This window comes from Maylandia zebra, linkage group LG1, assembly GCF_041146795.1.
Source record: "Maylandia zebra isolate NMK-2024a linkage group LG1, Mzebra_GT3a, whole genome shotgun sequence".
In the NCBI taxonomy this organism is placed as follows: domain Eukaryota; kingdom Metazoa; phylum Chordata; class Actinopteri; order Cichliformes; family Cichlidae; genus Maylandia; species Maylandia zebra.
The window spans coordinates 13,561,059-13,578,069 of NC_135167.1; the positions used below are offsets into that span (position 1 = coordinate 13,561,059).

Sequence of the window (17,011 nt, forward strand, 5' to 3'; positions counted from 1 at the left end):
CGTGAGATCAAAAAGAAGGAACTGATACTACTCAATAAAAAGAAACTAAACAGAAGAATGCAGGAGAAGAAGCATGGTTAATACCCCCACCCCCAACACCACTAACAAAACAAAAAAAGAAAAAAAATGAAGAGGTCGCCTTGTACCAAAGGAAAGAGGAAATTAGAGAAGAAAGAAAGCGAGTGAGAGAGGAAGAATCAAATTGTGAAGGAAGCCAAGACAAAAGGAGCCAAATACAGAATAAAATAACAGGGGGGTAAGGAGGAGGGGGGAAACAAAATCAAGGACAAAGAGTAACTCTCACACTGTCACATTTAATTTTCAGTTTCAAAGGCTCCGTTTCCCCAACAGATTTCCATGTTGAATACAAAATGGCTCTCTGTTTCCCCACGAAGGGGAGAGACAGGGGGTAAGGAGGAGAGGAGAGCTTGATTTAAACTCCTTTGAGCTTGTTAACAAGATACTTGGGTGGAGCCACGGATATGAAGCAGTGACCATATGGCTAACATGAACTTGCGACTTTACCTGATTAATGTGAGTGCGTGTGTGCATGTATACTCCTTAAATATTTGGATGCACTTGTCTACCTACCTGCCTGCAGACTTTTTTCCTTTATGAACTCACTGACTGTGAATGTGTGTCTCTTTCAGCATCTTGCCACCTGCGCTGGTGTGACAGTGTGTTCAGGCCCATTAAGCTAACAGGAGAAGCCCATCTAACATACGCTCTCCACAGTGCTAACTAACAGAAGAGACTGTTGCTAATTGCTTCCACTCCAGTCTAACTAATTGCAGTGAATAAAGATGATTAAAGGGGCTAAAAATAGCCAGAGGGGAGAGAGAATGGAAGTATTCTGTATTCTAACCCGCCCATTCTGACAAGATTCACATCAGCTTCGTTAATGACGGATCAGCAGCTAGCTCCACACACTCGCATGCACGCGCAGACTCACAAATGTCAACGAATGAAGCTAACGAGGACTATACAGACACTTTGCATAAAGCAATTATCAGTTGTACGAGACTTCTCAATGAGAAAAGGATCCTGACTGTGCCTTTGTCAACTATTTTAACTACCCCCTGGCTAGCCAAAGAATTAAATGCAACATGATTTTTAGTTGTAAAATCAGTGAATGAGAAGCCTAAATTATGCAAAGATTTAACAATTCCTGCCAACCATATGCAGTATTATCACATGGGAATGTCACATTGCTATATTTTTTTTTTAAGTAATAATAATAAATACATGAGGACTGGACAATATTTAAAAAACACCAAAAGTCTCATTGACACATTCAGACTAATTCTGAAAGTATATCCAGAATCTTTTAAACAGCAATTCCAATTGAAAAACAATCTTTTGCAATTGTGCAACTGGAGCTAGTTTATACCAAGGTTGTAAAAAACACAAATCTAGATTTTATTTTATTTTTTTTGCAAAAGCATCACCCCTTTTCACAGGTGCAAATACATACAAACATTACTTACTTCTCACAACGAGGTTGACGTTCTTGCGTGCAGGGTTACCCACATTGTTGACTGCCGTGCAGTTGTAGAAGCCTGCATCCGCTGGTGTGACAGCTCTCAAAATCAGTGATTCTCCTCGAACTTGAGCACTGAGGGGAAGAGGGCCAGGGTAACGTGACCACGTCACAATGGGGAGAGGGAAACCTGCTGTGACCTCACAGGTTATGCGCACATCCTGACCAGGATCCACCACCACTGTATCATTCACTGACAGTCGGATCATTGGTGGACCTGTGGGGCACAGACACACGGAAAGAAACGAACAGACAAACAAAAGTAGTTTAAATGGGAACGATACATGTTTTTTCAGCGAAAAAATTAAGTTGTGAACATTTCTATTATGAGCATTTTTAAGGTATGACTTTACTGTCTTTAAAAGTTTCTTTTGCCTGCAATTGTAATAGAAAGTACGTATAAATATGTGCTTGTTTCAAGCTCACATTCGAGTTCAAGTTCACTTTATTTGGTCTTTTCAGCCATATTAAAATACACTGCAATGTAACTCTGTTTCACAGAGCCCAAGTGATGGGAAAAAATTGCAAAATGTAAAAGCACTCAAAACAAGATGGAGCAGTACAATAAAAGAGACAGTGCAAGGTCATAAAGTGCAACCAATAGCTGAGTTAAAGAATAATAAAATAGTGAAAGACATAAAAAGAATAGACGTGATACATGAAATGGCATAAAACATTACCAACACCAGACTTAAAAATAGCAAGATAATCACCACATTAAAACATTACAGTTCCTGTATCTCAGTGTCTGTTTGCTGTCTGGGTCTTAGCATGAGTCTTTCTATATAGCTTTTCTCCGTACAAACTAATCAGTGTACCAAAGGTAATTCAGGTCCCTGTTCTGCTCTCATATCATCGCCTAGTCACTGCCTCCATTTCCTATGACTGACCTAACAGAAAAGTACAAGATGACCCGTAATGCTACTGCAAAAGAGGCTGAAAAATGCTGTTGGCACAGAAAGAAATCAATTGGACCCTAGCATGTTCCAAAGGGGAAAAAAAGTGGCAGAGGAGTGAGGATAGGGACACATACTACACGACGGGGAAAAACTAAGTGTAAAAGAGTAAAAGACAACAGAGTAAAAGCTGGGGCCAAAGTTGAAGAGGGGACAATATGAAAAATGTGATATTAACCACCTACAATGATGTTTGGAGACGTACATCCAAAGCAACAGTGAAAACCGTGTAACGCACGTTGTGGTTTCCACATGCTATTTAGAATGCTGTCTGCACAAATATCAAATGGAAACATTAAGGCAAAGTTTAAATGGCATATCCTATACCACTTTTTCATTTATTTTGTTTCATATTTATTTGATATTTTCAAATCAGTTGCAATAAACATATATTTTTTAAATTCAGCTATTCAGGCGGTTGCAAGCAGGTCAAAGTTGGGAATTTAGAGTTATATAAAACCAGTAAATGGATATTTAGTCAATTTTGTGTACATAACAATTTTGGCTTCCTGTGTTGTTTAGTTTAAAAGGCGTCTCTGTCTTATTTGAAGCATCAAATATGGATTCTTTTACAGTTCACGTTCAAAACACGTTTCATTATATATTCTAGTTCAGTGTAAACCTAAGCAGTCTAAGCAGCAGACTCAAATGGCTCTAGTAGGCTGCAATAGTATTTGCAACAACTTGTAATAGGTTTTTGCATATCTTGCCACAAGGTGTAGATGGGGTGACAGGAGGTTAACATTGAGAGAAATTAGCTTGTGACCAAAATGTCACCCATTTAAATCCTCCAAGTTGCCGCAGAAATCTTTTTGGTACACTAGAATAGAAAGGTTTTCACCTCCCTCATCAACTAGAGTAAAAACAGCCTGGGGCGAAGCAGTCAAACCACAGTTTCTTTACTGGAGCTGCTCAGTGGTCACAAGTCACTAATCTTTGGTTGTTACAGTACGGCTCTCTGGCTGGAAATCATCTGTGTAACTCTCCCTTAAACTATCTGGCTAAGTGAATGCTTAAAAAGAAGAAAAAAAAAGATTTAACTGGTTTTTCACATACAAACATACAACAAGTTGATGACTTTTATATACTTTTTTACTATATGGAGACATAAAATTAAAAGTAAACAATGTTTGATCTTAATATATATTTTTTGCAATAACTAATTAGCACACTGGTGAATGATGAGGGATGAAAGAGGCTTAGAGGTTTTTAAGGTATAGAGGTTTTACTGAATCCACAATAGTATGGGTTTAATTATAAGCAGCAATATGTGCAATCTGTCATCTGCGAAAAACACCACTAGCAATACTTCAAAAAGGTCCTTGAAAAACTGAAAGGGTTTTGACAATGTATCACTCTTCTACCACTTAAAAAAAAGAAAAAAGAAAAGTATTCATCTGTAGAAATCAAGCTGTCCTTTGTCGGAGTTCACTTATGAACGTGGACATTTAAAAGAGGCATCTTTATCATCTTTAACCCATATTTTTCTAGTTACTTTTCTTTGTATTTTGTCTCACATACCATTGTAATTGTGGGTCCTGATCAAGACAAAGTCATGACAGAATTTGTTGTATAGTGCGTATTCATATCATTTATGACAATCATTTATGATTTATTTTTCGTTCATGTATTTTTGTGGGACTAAAAGAACTGTATGCTATGAAAAAATATGCTCAAGCTGAAAAACTATGTTCAAGCTATTCAATATAAATATATTTAATAATCGACCTATCTGTCTATTGACTCATAATTGATTTAAGAATTCTCCAGCCATAATTTTAAATGGGCTCTGGAGGACAAGGAGTAGAAGAATTTAGGCTTTTATCAACCTGAGACTGTTAATCCTCAGTAAGAGACCAACCAATAGGGTACAGGAAGCAATTCATTCTAATAGACTTTATGCACTACATCCTCTCATCTAATCTCTCTCTCATTTTTTTATTTATTTATTTATTTTTTAGCAGATTGCAATCGGCGTAATGAAAGTGGTGCAGAGCTTTAACAAACAAGTTTACAGGTGCATGTTTCTGCTAATACAAGAATGTGCACAGAGCTCTACACACATTCTTTCACTCTAATGGGTAACAAAAAAGTGCAAGCAAGCACACATACGTACACACACACACATACACACACACACACACACACGCACTAATGGGATATCTCTTTAGCTAACCTCACTAGTGATGGCTCCGAAGCTGACAAGAAATTTCACTGGTGTAACAGCTGCAATCAGCACATAAATAGCACTGTCTACTCCCATTGTATCAAATCACAGCACTAGGAAAGTAAACCCCTGTGGGCCTGCAAACCCTTCTAAGCATTGAACAAACCTCAATGGAAGCTTTCACGCTTGGTTATGTGCCTGTTTGTTTAATTAATTTACAGTGAAATAAATTTATTTGGAGATGCAATGTAGAAAAGCCCTACTGTATGCTGATCTAATTGATTTTATCATTAAGTCTGAGCTGTCTGCACGTTTCTCCAGGTAGGGTTTGTACATAGTAGGTTAGGTTAATAGATAGGACATACATAGTTAAAACATAAGTCAGGTAAACCAGAGACTGGGTTTAAATAAAACAGTGGGTCTATACGGTAGCTCTATAAGGTACATGTTAAGAGTTTCTTCCTGCTCTGTTGTTACCCCTATGTCCCACAGCCTTTAAAGAGTTAAGACATCAACCCGAATATATATAGGACTGAACCCATCCAAAGACGACTGTTGGTGATTTATTCTGTCTGGGTGCAAAAATCACTTAAATCCATCAATCTATCAATCCATCCATTTAACCTCTTTTTCAATTCAAGGGCCTGAGTCTATCCAAGGTTTAATGGGCCGAGAGCTGGGGTACACAATAGACAGGTTATCAGTCCATCACAGTGCCATTCAATCCAGTGATGGTATAACAATTATAACATTTATCCATCTACATTGCAAAGTTATTTCTGCTTAAGGTCTAGCCTATTCACTTTTTAATCTCAGTTCACAACATTTTCTGCAGACTGTTGATGGGAGCTATCATTAATTTGCAAAATAAATAAAACTAATTAAATATTTAAGCCACAGGAAAAAAAAAATGGAGAGAAAATCTGAGAAGACGAAGAAAAGTGAGAGTTAGGCAATGGGGAGGAACAGAGGATTTGAGAATTATAGCTTCAATTTCCTGGGGATGCGTGGGTGACGGTAACGGAGGGATCAGCCAATGCTCTTCCCAAAGTAATGGGATTTATGTGCAGCACAGTGGTTTACAACCAGGTAACAAATGCCTCTCTTTTCCATGCACACACTTCGACTTCCTCTCTTCCTTTAACTCTCTGTCAGTTTGTCATCTCCGTATCTTCAGTATTCTCTCTTTTCACGTCTTCGCATCTCTGTCATACCTCGGCCTCAGACTTCCATCCTGCATTTTTTTTTAAAACCCTATGGTTTGCTTTCTCTCTCACCGTCATCCCGTGTAACCTGTTTGAGATTTAATTTGTCTCTAAGGTAAAGGCAGAGGGGTTATTGGGGGGAAATTGGCTGGAAATAAAAGCTTAAAGGTTTGGAGAGAGGTGTAAGCTGACAAGAGCTGTATGTTTGTGTATTGTACTCAGGAACAGCGCTTGTCACTATCGCAGAGTTAGTCAGAAATATGGCGGGATAGCAGGCTGGCCAATGGGTTTGGAGATCAAGTAGCAATCAACACTTTTTTGCTGATCATTGGTGGTAATATGAGTAAAAGTTTAGGGTGTGATTGTAAAATGAAGGGTTGGCAGCTATACAACAGAAAAAATATTCTGAAGCAAAGGAAGGCTCAGTCTTGGAATATGCTGTTTATTTAAAGCTAATATAAAGTTTATTCAATTTCAATTCAGTTCAACTCAGTTTTATTTATATTATATTAGATCACAACAATGGTCATCAAAGATGGACAATTAAAGACATCCGTTTAAATAATATAATTTTAAACTATTTTAACCGTTGCAAAGCTACCGTGAGCCTCGAGTGATGAAAAAGAAGACAATTAAAATTGAATTTATATAAGAAGGAAATGAAGAAAATGAATATTTAATTTCAACTGCAGTTTTCAATCAAAAAAGGCAGAGGTTGTCACTTTGAAGTCAAGTGTTTCTCAACAAAGCGTTTTGAAATATTTAATTGTAAGCCACAGACAAAATATTCTGACACAGCTGAATCCAATATAGAAATGCAAATATCCTAAAATATTCCAAATGCAATTTTTGTGTTGCTCATGGGTAAAAAAGTGTGAAAAAGTGCAATGCAAACTGTCCCCAAAAAAGACCGTATTCAAAATTCCTTGGATTTCTAAAGCTATATATTTTTTTAACTCTAAGGTTCAAATTCAGAGAAAATTCTCAGACTCTTAAAGCCCCGACCAATGACTTCACAAAAAATGATCAAGGCAGCCTTGAGAGCAAATCGATTCTTGCCTGTGGTGTGGCTGTACATATCCCCACAGTGATCCCCTAACTAGAGTGGATTTGAGGGTGATGAAGAAATGTCAGAGAAATTTATGAACTGAATGGTGAAATGTTTTACGTGGGGGTACACCATGCAGCCCGGACATACCATTCAATAAATTTTTATATTTCTATATAAATAATACAATTAAAAAAGTAAATATAATGGATGCACAAGCATCAGTTTTAAGACAATATTTTGCTTTTTAAATTCTGTTTAAATATATGTCTGGTCTCTCCCTCTCTCCCTTTCACATAACCCTTTCCTGGCATGGATTATAGCCTTACATAAAACTGACTGCACAGGTGCAATAAAATGTCCTACGAGAGGTTTTAGTGTAGTGAGGATTATTGCAGATTGCCCATTGATCTTCAACTTTTCAAGGGGGAATTCACTTGCAGTAGGATTAGCCTCCTATTGATAATAATAATATATATCGTGCAATTGTACAACTGCCATATTATCTTGAAGGTATAGTGTGGTATGTGTTATAATAATCAATAAAACACTAAATAAACTTGCACGTACAAATTAAATTCTCCCAATTTTTGTGTATGTGTCCTTGCTTCTTGTTGTGTGTTTTTTTCCCATAAAATGTGTTCCATTTATGTCATTGTAGCAGGAGGAAAAAATCTTCAAAAAAAAATCTACATTGACACCAGGAGCTACATAATAAGTGGAGTTTCTAACTTAATCAAAGGCACACAGTAAGAACTTGTCAGAAGTCTGTGATCTATATTAACTGTAAATTATTTAACAAACCTGACAATTTGTGAAAGAAATTTCTACTTTTCAATTTCTTTTTTCCCTTTGTGTATAGAAGAAGAGTTTCAGTTTTTCCATTTCATTTCAATTCAGTGTTATTTGAATGGTGCCAAATCACAAGAACACACACACACATACTTGCAGGTGCCACTATTACAGAATATTTCAGGTCAGATTAAAAAAATTTTGTATGACAGAAGTTATTCACTTCGAATGAACTTGGTTAAACAAATTGGCCTGCCCTCTTTCTTTTTGTTTAATATAGACATAAAACGATGAGAAGATATGAAGAGAAAATTACTTTAAAACTTTTAAAATAGGGAGCAGGAGGTTATAAAGAGATTAGTTGATTTATGGGTTTTGACACATATATTCTCTCATGCATGTTTTCCCAATTTTTAAACATGCAGTGTATTACTAATACTAGAGTATTTTTCACTCATGGTGAAGACCATCTAAGTTACTCAATGCCACACATCCGGTTCATGTTCCATTACCCCCTAAACCCTTGTACGCTACCACTTTAAATAACATGACAAGCTTACAGAGTATGCCCCCATGTTCTTCTTTATGAGAGGCAAGGGAAGAGGATTTGGTCTCTGATGACGGTTACTAGAGGGCAGAAGCCAGTACTAAAATCCCAGGGTAGGATTATAATATAAAAATCAATCATTCCCCTTGTCCCAGTGCGGTGAATCAGCAGTAATCGTGTGACCTAGTTGGATGTATCTAATCTAAGCGGTGAGTGGTACACAAGGACAAACAAGGGGCTCAGTGAGGAAAAGCAAAATATGCTCATTAAACGAATATTACAGAAGATTAAAAAGCAACTCGCTGACTGCTTTTGTCTTTTACAATCTCTCTATTTCCATCTTTGTGTCCATCTGTTTATACCTCTCCCTCCTTTTGCCCCCTGTGTATTTCTCTGTTCTTTGTGTCATTTTCTTTGTTTCTGCATCTGTCACTTTATTTATTTCAGTTTTATACTTCTATTCATTTTTGGAAATCTGAGTCTACAGATGTAATTTTCTGAGAGAATGTTTACACCCGTGAAAGGAAATGTTTGTTTTCTTTTGAGATCAAGTCTAATTTTTATTCTTGTTTTTGTTTAAAGTATCAAAATATGTGCTATAAAATTTGAGACCTGAAATTTGCTTTTGTTTTTCCGTTACTACATGTTTTCATAGCGTGCCTTTAGGTAGTATTAGTGATTTAGATGATTTAGGAGCATCTTAAGTAGGGATGGGTACCGGTATCGTTCTGACATAAACGGTAGTAACCAGACCGAAAAGCAGCGCACATTTCGGTGCTTTATTTCTCTGAGATGTCATACACTTTGGATTCCAGCCAATCATTTTACCTTTGCAAGCGTAGTAGGCGGGCCCAGGTACCTACGTTCTTTTAGAGCAGAGCTACAGATTAAAAATGCCCAAGGCGAAGCGGTCAAACGTCTGGCTGTACTTCACAGCAAAATATGCAAACTCAGCAGCCTGCAACAAGTGCTTTAAGGTGATACTGTGATACTGTCAAAGGAGGTAACACCTCAAATCTGAAGAAACACCTGGCAACGTATAGCATTTTGTTAAAAGCCGAGAAATGTGCCGTATTTGATAGCTTGCTGCGAGACCTCACACCGAGCACATCTACTGCGGGTGTGGTGCCTGTTATCGGACCCGGAGCAACATCCCCCAAAAACACGAAGAGGAGAGTCCTGGCCCCTAGCCCTGCCAGTGTAGCAGAAATGATGAAGGATGATGACGGCAGCAGCAGCCGTTCTTCTCTGCGTGAGTAGCTTAATGTTGTTCGTGTGTAATTTACGTTGAGTAGGCTAACCACGTTATTACATTAACGCATGTAAGGTGAACTAGCAAACACCATCATAGCTACATGCGGCTGTCTTCTTGTTTGATGGCAGATACTCCCTTCACCCTGGCCAAAAAGGCTAAAATGACCAAAGAAAAAGAGGGAAACAGCTGAACATGAGAGGTTTTTGGACAAAGTTTGTGTTTTTTTTCCATTGATTAAGCACTGCTTCCCAGAGGTGTGGACTCGAGTCACATGACTTGGACTCGAGTCAGACTCGAGTCATTAATTTTATGACTTTAGACTTGACTTGAAAAAATGTTCTAAGACTTGTGACTTGACTTGGACTTTTACACCAATGACCTGGGACTTGAATTGGACTTGAACCGGTTTACTTGAAAAGACTTGATATTTTACCCCAAATATAAAATTTAACATGCATATTATATAGAGATTGAAAATGTGACGTCATTCACGGGTAGAACCGCAAAGGATTCTGGGAACTCGTGGCAAGCGGTACTAGCGCACGCAGGCTTTCAATTGAAACCAGTCACACAGCGATAAAAAGAAACACAAAAATGTCAAGAAGCTGTTGTATTATTAACTGCAATAGCCGGTCGCATGACAGCCACGGGAAGCCGACGGGTAAAGAGATCGGTTGTTATCGGATTACGTCGTTGAAGAGAAATTGTTCGAGCCATGTTTCCGAAGTAACAAAGATGCGACTGGATTGCAGCCATTCAAAGATCAAATATAACGTCCCAGAACACTCCAGCTCACAGGTTAGTCTGCTCCAAGCATTTACACAAAGGTCAGTGTTTTTTAGTAGTTAATACGTCATTTTTATAACATAATTAGTGATATAGGTTACAAGCAAGTCTGGCGCTGAACAGAAATTGTCGCGCTATGCTCCTTTATTTATTGTGCATAAATAGTGAATTGTCCTGACACAATATTGTGTTTCGCTTCTGTTATTATGGTACATTGACAAAAACATATACTTTTATTCACAGGATAAAACAGGTTTTTTGTATCACTAATTGCCCAGTACGATTACAGCATACAATATTATTGTCACTGCTACATTTCTGTGATGCTACCAGAAATTATTTCCACTACTAATTAATTACCGTTGAGCTCAAAGGTCCTATTAATAAACGGTTAAGGAATGTGTATTTATGACGACAATTTGTGAGACTGGTAAACTTATGATATGTACGATGGTCTTTCGTTCTACACGGTACATTTCAAGGTCCTGCACCCATCCGTCGGTAAACTGTACCTGGGCTTGTTGCAGTGACCTGAAGTTACTAAACTTCATGAGTGTATGCACTCACTCCAAGAACCGTATGATTATAAATATGCATATAAATATGCTAAGATGAGATAGCTGACTTCATCTAACTAGCAAATGTTGTCCAGGCTACGTTGGTGATACAGTTTTTTTTAATGTGTATGATATTTTTGTCATGCGATTTTAAAGCTGGTCCTACAACCGCATCCAAGAATAACATGCAGCTTATCTCAGAACTGTCGGTGAAAATTATTCCAGGAGCTAAGTTTAATTGAGCTGCATTTTATAGAGGTGCAATTTCACAATTTGTGTATATTTTCTAAGTTCACTATTTTGTCATGTGTTGAGAAAAACACAGATTTTAAAATTACATGGTCTAATATTTACATTTAGCATAACTGCAACATTATTTTTTCGTTGTTTTTTTTTTTTAAAGACTCGAAAGGACTTGAAATTCAAAGTTTCAGACTTGTGACTTGACTCGGACTTTTACACCAGTGACTTGAGACTCGACTCTGACTTGCCTGACATTACTTGAGACTTGACTTGAGACTTGAGGATAAAGACTTGAGACTTACTTGAGACTTGGTCCCACCTCTGCTGCTACCAGCCAAGAGTGATACCATAAATCCCCTATAGCTGCAGAAAAGGCTAACATTGTTATCTTTTTACAAAAAAACAGCTAAGCATAAGAGGTTTTTAGACAAAGTTGGTGTTTTTTCCATTGTTTAAGCACTGCTTCCAGCCAAGAGTGATACCATAAATCCCCTATAGCTGCAGAAAAGGCTAACATTGTTATCCTTTTACAAAAAAACAGCTGAACATGAGAGGTTTTTGGACAAAGTTGGTGTTTTTTTCCATTGATTAAGCACCGGTTCGAGCACCATTTAAGCACCGGCACCGTTTCAAAAGTACCGGTTTGGTACTGGTATCGGATAAAACCTAAACGATACCCATCCCTAATCTTAGGTGTGTTTATGTGAGTATTTCAATATGGTGCAGTCTAAGTCTAAGGTATATAAACTTGTTAATGCAGTTAATCTGGAGTTGTTTTAGGAAATGCAATTCTCTCTATTCTTTATTTTAACAGTTCATCTCATTAGATATCTGTGCTCTGTTAGGGCAGGTTAGGAAGTGAAGAAAAGTGCACACTCAGACATAATCACACTTCATCCCTCTCCCCTTAACCACATTTCTTTCCTCTTTCTTTTGTAACCACAGACATGTGCACACAAAGAAACGCATACACACACTAAGCGGTGTGCACTTTCGATCAGTCTGTGAGGCTGTGAGGTCCAGACAGATTGGCTGCTTTGGCAAGCTTCTGAGCCCTGATGCCAGGGCCAGGCAGGCGTTTATTGCTGTGTTTGCTGTGTGTGTCTTTGTATGTGTGTTGAGTGCGCTGTGGGAATACAATTGATCTTAGCCACAGGATCCCAAGAGGGGAGCAGAAGAAGGCTGGGGCAATGGTCGTGAAGAACCCCTATCTCACACAGCGGGAGCATGAAGACCTGTTTGTTTTCCTTCCCTACTTGTTGATTTTAACACTGGTAAATTGTTCGTGTTTGGTTGCCATGTCCTTTTGGCCATTGTCTATTAAAAGTGTGTTTTCTATATTCTTAAAAGAAAACATTGTGTTATAAGTGTTGTCTGCTCTAATTAATTGGGTGTCTCTGAGCTACAGCTGATTTCCCTAATACTGAATTATTAGTATTAATTATTAACTATTAGTTTTTCTGAAATATTTCAGTAAGCTGTGTCCATCTGTTTTATTTTTAATTCAGTTAGTTTATTGGTTGTTTCGTCCTCGTGTCTCTTTTTCTTTCCTTTTTTTTTAACAACAGAGGTGCCAAATTCTGTTTATTTTCTTCCTAACTTTGTCACAGTTTCTTCTCTTTGACTTCTTGTATCTTTCCCACCTTTAGCACACTTTAGAAGACTCCTGGGGAACTTTTATCTCAAAAGAGGCCTTATTTTTCACTGGATAACATCTTCAGTTCAAAACCTGTAAATATATTTTAAAAGTGTCACAAAACCTTGTGCTCATCATAAAAAAAATATACTCTATAGTGTTGCTGATATATACTGTATACTGTTATTGCCAGTGAAAAGTAGCACAGTCTCACAGGAAAGTGTGAAATAGCTGATCTATTGTAGAAATTTATAATTTTTAATAATAAAGGCTGTAAACTTGCAAGATGCCTATTTCTGGGGGGCAAATAACAGTGGTGGGAACATAGCAAAATGGAAAATGAAGTTAATGTGATCTACACTGGGAAAGGTAATTATGTCCTTTTGCATATTTTACATATTTTCCATTTGTCTGCACGGCTTCCTTCCAAGTACTCTGTTTTCCTTCCACAGTCCAAAGACATGCAGTGGCCATAAGTGAGAACGTGAGTGTGAATGGTTGTATACCTCTGTGTTAGCCCTGTGACAGACTGGTCACCAGTACAGGGCGTATCTCACCTATTGCCCTATGAGTAAGTAGAAGCAGAAGATGGAAGTAAGTAGAGGTGGATGGATGGATGGATTTCAAAGTGCAGGACAACTTTTCACCAGGACTCAAATTAAAAAGTGTCCTGCAATACTGTAGTGTTTAATAGCTATATATATTCATACATTACACTTATACTTGTAAAAATTTGCACTACAAATATAACAATTTTTACAATCACTGTATGTGCTTTTGAGAAAAAACACTGCATTCCAGTCTTTGGTTGCATATATGACCCTCTGATGTGTTTACTAGCAGTATGACATACTTGACATACTGCAGTACTAAACAGTATGTCGAGGGAATATTGATCTTTTGGAGTTTTAAACTCCTGTTTAGCTTTTAAGGCTCCATGTTTATTCAACAGCCTGCTTTCAACTAAAATTGCAATTCACTAATTAAAATGAATTAAATAAAATTAGCGTAAACTAATGAGAGTAAACGCTCAGTGAGAGAAAGACAGAACCTTGTAGAGTTTTAAAACACTCATGTTTTATTAAATCTCACAAGGACCCTCTTGTCAAATAAATTAAATCTAATTACTGAAAGGAAATAAATATAACTGAATAATGGCCTTCAAAAAAAAAGAATTCAAACACTTAATTGTCAAGCAATCTAGGCTAGCCGACATTTAGAAAGTTAAGTTAGAAGAGGAGGAAGAGGAGAAAATAAACACAATAGGAAAAAAAATCATTTAAAAAATACAGCTCAGACAGGCATGGCCCTCTCCCTTGTGGAATACCATACTGACAGTAACAAACCTGACAGGGTTGTCAATGGCAACAATGTTGTTGTAAGTAACAGAGTTGCCGGGCGATGGCGTGGAGATGGACAAAGCGGTGCAAAGTGAATTGGCGATAACAGGGAGTGTGACAACTGAATTACAGCTGACGGCCCTGAGATGAGCTCTCAGCAACTGTACAACAAGACAGATAGACAATATCCTACACTGGGAGGCAGGCAGGAAGATAGAACGAGACCGTATTTCAGTGGAAAGTCAAAAGCAAGAGGGGAAAAAAAACTCACTATCAGAAAAGAAGACAGAGGGAGAGATCATACAGGAAGTGAGAAAACAAGAGGAAGAAGAAAGGAATCCTATTTCCTGAACAAGTAAAGATAGGAGACACTTTAACAATGAGAGAAAGACAGAACTAGAGATTCCTGCACAATCACAGAGCAAACATGATCAGAATAGTCAGATAAGATGGAATTATTAGAGGATTTCTGTACATCGACAGAAATAAAACATCTTGGCTTTGTAAAGTTGTAAACAGTTGTGGTCAGAAATGTATATACATTCATCATGGATATAATTATCTTGGTAATTCTGGGTTTTTTGATAAAGATTTCTTTAAACAGTCCTTTTTCCAAGGTGGAATGACTGTACCACATACATCTTTACTGAATGTGAAGAACAAGAATTATGTGCACAAGTCTGAAATTATTTGAGATTTTCTCTAATCCACACAGGGTCACACAAGTATACATATAGGCTCAAATGTATAAATGCACACACTTAAATCTCTTAATAAGCGGTGCTAATGGTTCTACACTTTCTTTTGACTTGACTAGTCCATGGCTTTTTCACTTCTCATGATCATGATTGATCAAAACAGTCAGGCTTTTTTTCCCCAACTAAATTCCCAACACAAAAAATGTACTTATTGGATTTGCCACTACATAGGAAATACAAAATACTGGAAATAAATACAGTTCTCATGTTTTTTGTTTTGTTCTTCTTAAAGCCCAAACACATATTTTGGGTTTAAACTGTAAAAGTTTATTGGTCATTTTCTTTTACCCCGTCCCAAATTTGTGGTTTTTCACAATTCCCGGGTGTTCTAGGAATGTATCACCCGCAAATTCTGTGAACTGTAATGATAATGAAACACAAATTAAAAAAACTTACTTGTAGCATTTGTCAGCCTGAAGGTGACGGACTTGTCTTTGATGTTACACACATTGCGGACTGACACCTGACAGGTATAATCAGCAAAGTCCTTGGGTCTGAGATTCTTCAGCTTCAGCACCTTGGTCTCACCCTGAATATGAGAAACAGGACATCATACAACATCATGTTGGATTATTGTGCTGTAAAAAGAATCATCTGAGAATTAATCACATTAACATTAATATAAACATAATAAACAAAAATCATATTTTCATCGTAATCCATAAACCTGAAAACCCAGAGCGTTTATTTCAGTCTCTTTTAAACTGGGCTGTAATCTTGTGCAAAAGTCTTTAATATGCTGAACCGGGTTAAATACAAACTGAGAGAAGCTCAAATATTAACATAGATACATGCACACACGCATCCTGCCCTTGTATATTGCACGCTCTGGTTATCAAGTGAAGCATTTCAAATATTCATTCATTGTCATTTGATTGGTAAATTCCAAATATCTTTCACATGCAACCATCGGGAAAATGAAACTGATCTGGTTCAAAAATAAAAACTAAATCTGTTCATCTTCTCTCTATTTCTGAAAGCATGCTACTTGCAATCTCAGCAGTGTGCTCGCTTCTTCTCATGTAGATGTACAGACACTGACTTGGACACACAAAAGCAGTCACACATCTCTTAACATCACTGATGATTTTCAGATCAAGGCTTTGAGTCTGATACAGTAGGCAGTGTCTTAGGCAGCCCTGAGAAGAGCTTTGCTGGCTGGTTAATTGAACTCCAGGGGCTCTGCTTTGTTGCTGACTGGTGCTTTGATAAGTGAAGAAAATGGGAACAGTTGTACTAACTGAACAATTGTGTGCTCAGCCTGGGGATGAAGCCTGGGGACTGTTTATTTGGCAGTTTTTTCAGCTGGATATTGCTGGGTAAATGAACAAGTAACTGACTGTTCAACTTGATGGCCAGTTCATTTTAACCTAATTAAAAGCGTGCTTGTCTTAACGCTGATAGAAAGGAAGAAAAACAATCTCATAATGCTACTATAAACAACAATGTAAAAATGTAATACATAATTATTCATGTGTTTGCTAAGGCATTCCAGTGTACCTACCATGTTCTAGGCTTCCTGACATAGTATATTTCTAGAGTTTTTGGGATTTGTTTGCATAGAGTGATTAATGAAAATTTTAGTCATTAAAAAGGGCCACGTTATTAAAGTTAATTGAACCTATTATGCCTGGCCCATGGTAATTTTTTGTTGTTTTACTTGGATTTAGTAGCTTATAGTATTTTCACAGTAATTACTTCAGTAATGTTTATGCAAAATAGGTATATCCGACTACCACAGAGAAACCACAGCAACACATAGTGCAGCTGATAATGTGTATTATCAGCTGCAACTGTCTAGTTTAATCAAGTCAATATTAGTTGCATGAAATAGTGAAAGAGAGTAATAAGAGATATATTGTTTTGAAAGTTTGAAACTAAATCTGCTTCAAATTATGAAGTTATGTTTCAGTTATGAATGAATGTCTCACATAAAACATTGAATATGGAGGATGCATATTTCCTAAAAGTAAGTTAGACCTTCAATGGGTGAAGAGTCCAGTACTAGCATCCACAACATATTATGTATTTAAATATATATATTAAAATGTCTTTTTGTGATATAACCTGTAACTGCACAAAATAATATGACATAAAATTGTAGTTAGCCTTAGTTGTAATCTATGTAGAGGTAATACAGAGCATTAAAGGGCTTTTCCCACTTTGGAGTGTCACACTGAC

At 37.2% G+C, this 17,011-nt stretch overlaps 1 protein-coding gene across 2 annotated transcripts in view; it reads right to left on the reverse strand.

Annotated features, from left to right (window-relative positions):
* Positions 1 to 17,011, reverse strand: part of mdga1 (MAM domain containing glycosylphosphatidylinositol anchor 1) — a 213,650-nt gene that overhangs the window by 68,264 nt on the left and 128,375 nt on the right. For both annotated transcript variants that reach the window (XM_004539549.5, XM_004539548.5), the window contains exons 6-7: positions 15,227 to 15,359; positions 1,488 to 1,757 (exon numbers count right to left, since the gene is read on the reverse strand). In XM_004539549.5, coding sequence (XP_004539606.1) covers positions 1,488 to 1,757; positions 15,227 to 15,359 — 403 coding nt within the window. The remainder of the gene's footprint in view (positions 1 to 1,487; positions 1,758 to 15,226; positions 15,360 to 17,011) is intronic.